Raw genomic sequence first — 5,437 nt, forward strand, 5'->3', positions numbered from 1 at the left:
AGTATCGTTATTACTACCCTAGTATCGATATTTCTATACTATGGTGTTGATACTCCCTTTGGGTATCGATATCAAAAATAGGTTCGATGTTTCCAGGTATTGATACCCTTACCATGGTACTGATACTACCCTACTATGGTACTGATACCCCTACTGGTATCGATACCAAAATTAGATTCGATATTTCTAGGTATTGATACATTTTTTATGGTATCAATACTACCTCATAGGTATCAATACTGATTGAATCAGTATCGATACTACTCGTCTAATTTATCTCATTTGAGCCTATAGTATCGATACTGTTCTTAGCAGTATTGATACCCTTGCCCAAAATTTCCAGTTTTCAACTCGATTATCATCCCAATGTGGTCAATTCTCGTTATAATTACCCCATACAATACTATTAAACTCTTCCTTAACTATCCATAGTAACATTCCTTCATTTAACCTCTTAAAACATCTAAAATCGTTCAAGAACATTCAATTCTAAGAATCAAACCACTTTTTCTAATATGTTCTTTATCCCATCTAATACTTCTAATCTCTCATTTACCTCATTGGCAAGTCAAATCTACCAATAAACCTCAATAAAAACCAATAGACTAATATATCATTTAAAAACCAATTTCTAAAATCTCTAATATTTTCTCCATTTCTTAGTTTTAATCTTATTAAATCCCTCTTTAAGCTTCTATCATGCTCAAAGCTTCAATAACCAACCAAAAACGAAATGATAAATTATCCATATGAAATCTTACCTTTGAGCTAGGGAAAGGAGCTTTCTACAGGGAAAAAGAAAGGAAAGAACAAAAGCTTTTGTGTAACCTAACTCCCCTTTTTCCCTTTATTTAATACCTTATTAAAATACATTTTAACTCCTCTTTCATACAAAAGACTAAAATACCCTTTTAATAATCCATAGTCACAATTTAGTCTAACTATTGATCCTACTAATTCTAATCTTTTATCATATAATCGAATAAATCCCCATATTTTAAAATACTTTCAATAAAGTCCTTAATTCAACAATTGGGACATTACAATTCTCCCCTTTTTGAAAATTCATCCTCGAATTTTAAAGAAGTACCTGAATCAAAGAGATGTGGAAACTGACCAAAGCACTTTAACTAATGGAATCCGTTTGTTACGCAATTCCTTGGTTTTCTTAGCCAAGATCCGAACTGGTTCTTCCTCATAAGTCAAATTTGGTCGGATCTCTATTTCTTCAGGAGTAATAACATGCGAGGGATCTAATTTGTACCTCCTACGCATCGATACATGAAAAACATTATGGATCTTGTCCATATCCGGAGGTAAAGCTAACTGATAAGCTACGGGTCCAACCCTTTTTAATATCTCATACGATCCAATGAACCTCGGACTCAACTTTTCTTTTCGCCCAAAACGTAACACCCACTACTAGAAAAAAAAAACACCTTTAATGACACTCATTGCGCGTCATTTATGGGTACGGATGACACACAATTACCTGTCATTGAAGCCACCGACATGAATTTCAGATGACGCGCAAATGTGTGTCATAAATCTATGATGCGCATTTATGACACACATTTATAACGCTCATTTATGACGTTCATTGAGCGTCAAGCCTCCGTCATAAATAAAGATGACACACATTTGTGTGTCATAAATTAATGACACGCATGTATGACTTACATTGTGTGTTATTGAAGCCCCCGTCATAAATGAAGATGACACACATTCGTGTGTCGTGATTGTATTTCGTAAATTATATATATATATATATATATATATATATATATATATATATATATATATTAGGTTGACAAATAATCAAACTAAATCACATTTAATGCCTTATAATACTAAATATATATATCATATTATATATAAGCAATCCATTTGCATACAATATATACACATGACACCCATGAAAAATGTTCCACTGGCACTATAATATTGCAAACATAATTAGCCAATCATTACAATTATAGAGTGATTTCGTTGGATGTAATCAAATAATGCACTTTGTTTCCACATACTTAGAGCTTTGAGCATCTGGATAAAAGCCACAGATATGTGCAAATCGACAATGTTGCCAAACCTGTATTGACAACAACAAAAATGAGGATGCAAAAACAATATCAACAAAAGGTAAGCAAAATAAAACAAAGATGTCAAAATTTTGCACAACCAGTACATAATAAGCTCCATATCGTATAAGTAGTTTGTAGCCTATAGCACGACATTAAGATATGAAAACACGGAGCAAGACAAATGGTAGTAATTCAACAAATTAGGATCCTCCTTAATTAAGAAACTTCATTATGCAGAGAAGGCAACTTGACCCTTTGAAAGAGATAGTTCAAAAAGTTGTCACATCAATTAAGTACAGCAACTATTTTAACAACTTACAAATATAAGAGTGTACAAGTATGCGCCTGTTGCAATCGGAACACCAAGTGAAGTTGTACCCTCTGGAAAAGACCGCAACTGGTTTATGATAATTCCAATGAGCAACAAGGCAAAAGCCTCCCACTTTACAAACATAGATTTACACCACACATGCAATATGGATAAACTATAACCAATTAACCAGTCCAAATGCTTACATATTTGATTAGTTTTTGGATAATTGACCATGATATAGTTCAAGGAGAAAAATCTTTCTTTTCAAACTAACTTGAATAATAGAAAACCGCCGCTTCATGATCATCTTTAACAAGATAGCTATTACCAAAACCTGCATAAGTTGGACAGTACTGAAACAGATTCACTAAGAATTCTCACAGGAAAACCAAAAGAAAAGGCATGATCATGTGTATAGTACTCTAAATTTTCCCATGGTTAACAGTAGTATAAAGTTAGCTTTCACCAATACATTAAACTTCTAGATAGAATGAGTCCTAAACTAATTCTATTTAGGATTCATCGCACTCATTGATTGTGGTTGTAACAAACACATGACGAATAATCAAATGGAAATGGTTTTAAAGCATAAACTAACCCAAAATGCATTTATTTAGAGCAAAAAGGAGATTGATTAGAACATATACCATTTAAACAATCATTAAACAAAATGTATTATTCTACCTTTAGGTTACTAAGCATCTTCACAGTAGCAGGATTGAAATAAAGCTGCAGGGGAATAATGGCATAAATATTAGAAAACAATTACTTCAAGGAAAAAAGTGAAAGAATATTAAAAAGACTTTAGCTAAAGACACCACCTGCATGATGAACTTTAGGTAATTGTTAATAGCGTAAAGTAGAGTTGAAACTGCAAGAAGTGCATTATTTCGAGCAGCCTGTAAAATTTTATAGCAAAGGAAAAGACACCTTGAGGTCAAAAACATGTTGATATATTACTTTCAGAGAAGTAGATTCAGTGCAAAACAATAATTTGCAGATAAAAAGGGGCAAATGAGATAAAAGTTCCAAAAAGACTTCATGTCACATTAAGACGGTTTTACTTGATCAAAATGACACCACACTGATATTTGCACAGATATATTAGTTTACAGAATGCAATCCAAACATATTTTTATCAGCCGAATAAGATACTTAATTGGAAGCATCTTTTTTAAAAACCCCATAATATGAATAGAGAGTTAAATTATATCAACTATTAATAAACCAAAGGAAAAATAAAGAGAATGCCCCTCAAAAATAAAAGAATGCTAACAATGTATCTTCACTCATCTACCATTAGTCTCATTAAAGTTGCAGATTGCATAACACCGTGTCTGACCAAATTTACTGTACAAGACCAAGAAAATCAATAAAAAATCCACAGGTATGTGAAACTAAAACATTTCACTGATTTGTTTTATCTCTACTTTCAGCATGGCATCTTAATAATTGAAATTCTTCTAATTTATCCCCCTTTAAGACTCAAAATATCTTTAAAGTGTAAACTAAGATCACAATGAATAACCATGTTGGTATGCCAATTGTTATTGTTATCTACCACAGAGCATACATGGTTAAGTCAGCTTCTTGACCAGTCTCACAGTTTAGCATCCCAGACAAAATCATCGCCTACCAGTAGAAGAAACGTAATGAAACTAACATTCAAACCTCTAATTAGCCCAATGGTTGCCTCTTAGAATAGTCTACAAGTTTTTCATTTTTTATCAAAAGCTATTGGAATGTATCATAAAACAATCAACTCAAGAATCAATAGTCAAATTAGTGATACAGAACTAAATAGAATTGCAATTATAATCATAAATTTGTGGAAGTAAAGTTCTTACCTGCACTAACGAAGAAATTGAGAGGAGAGATTTCTCCCCAACTTTCTTATTCCGAGCCTTCAGAAAGAGAGAGTTAAATAAGTACGACAGTTAAAACCTAATGAAGAACTTAGTAAAAAGAATCTGAAATAGCATTTAGAATAATAATCAATGGGATAGGATTTCCATTAATCTTTGAAATGCAATTGTTCCTGTTACGGCTGGAACTAATAGCAAGCCCATTGAGCTTCTACAGGCTAGGCTTAGTAACTTTTCCTAACACTGTAGGCCATGAGAAAAAGTAAATTTACTTTAGCAATCCTCTCTAACTTCCAGAACTAATGCAGCTGATCTCTTACACTTCCAGAATATCAGATAATACATGGAAATGAACATTATCTACTTGTTCCAGCATGTCAGGATATCCCCACTAAAATTAATTTATGAATCAGATACAAAACAATTTACAAAAATAATTGATGAATTTTGTAACACCCCCTCTCTTATACTTCTCAAGTTTCACGAACAAAGATATTTTTAACATTTTTCATACATGAAGCAATTTAGATTGAATAGTTAAAAGTGAGGACCGAGTTTAGTGGGATATGGATACTATCTTATGGTGCTTCTGACACCTTTATACCATATAAGCACTTTGCTTTGTTCACGGAAACCAAATTCAACAATTGCGCTGTATAAGGGCATCTTATATTGGGTACACTGGAGCTCTATTTTCCCAAATTATTTTGATAAGTTGTAATAGAGAGACATTTAAGATTTCTTTGGTCTATCTAACCTAGTATAAAAAGATAATTTAATCTTAAATTCAACAGGTACAACTATGACTTGATTGAGAATACAACTCCATGGGGACAAGAGAGTTCCTCATTGGACACCACTTTAGGCATATGTTATAACATGATTATAGCTAAACTAACACATGACAAGCATATAAACCTTTTTGTTGAGTTCTTGAACTCCACTTTAGGTAAATGGTATAAGCCCATTACTATTCTAATTGACAGTTAATAAAATGCTAAAAAGGTACCTGGAACAAGAGCATAATAATGGCGAAAATAACTTTAGCCAACTCAGTAAGAAAGTTAACGCTAATGGGACTAAACTCGAAACCACCATTCACCTTTGATATATAAACTAATATAGGCTGCAATAATATAAACGTATGGTGTTAGAACGCAAAGAAATCCCAGATTCAT

At 32.6% G+C, this 5,437-nt stretch overlaps 1 protein-coding gene across 1 annotated transcript; it reads right to left on the reverse strand.

Moving 5' to 3' along the window:
* Positions 1–1,999: 1,999 nt before the first annotated feature.
* On the reverse strand, positions 2,000–5,437 carry LOC120159293 (CMP-sialic acid transporter 3-like). Its single transcript, XM_039169921.1, has 8 exons — positions 5,417–5,437; positions 5,269–5,385; positions 4,242–4,298; positions 3,216–3,293; positions 3,079–3,123; positions 2,669–2,728; positions 2,401–2,523; positions 2,000–2,089 (listed from the first exon to the last, which is right to left on the reverse strand). Exons 1-8 carry the CDS (start codon positions 5,435–5,437, stop codon positions 2,000–2,002), a joined length of 591 nt encoding a protein of 196 aa, XP_039025852.1.

Source organism: Hibiscus syriacus, unplaced genomic scaffold, assembly GCF_006381635.1.
Source record: "Hibiscus syriacus cultivar Baekdansim isolate YM2019G1 unplaced genomic scaffold, ASM638163v2 tig00111356_pilon, whole genome shotgun sequence".
In the NCBI taxonomy this organism is placed as follows: domain Eukaryota; kingdom Viridiplantae; phylum Streptophyta; class Magnoliopsida; order Malvales; family Malvaceae; genus Hibiscus; species Hibiscus syriacus.

What these genes read in the sequence shown, in the direction of transcription:
- LOC120159293 (XM_039169921.1), bottom strand. Translation starts at nt 5,437, where the DNA reads ATGAATCTGGGATTTCTTTGC. An exon ending in ACCTAAAGTTCATCATGCAG is followed by an intron (nt 3,124 to 3,215) that starts GTGGTGTCTTTA and finishes ATTCCCCTGCAG; the next exon opens with CTTTATTTCAATCCTGCTAC. An exon ending in AGATGCTTAGTAACCTAAAG is followed by an intron (nt 2,729 to 3,078) that starts GTAGAATAATAC and finishes CAACTTATGCAG; the next exon opens with GTTTTGGTAATAGCTATCTT.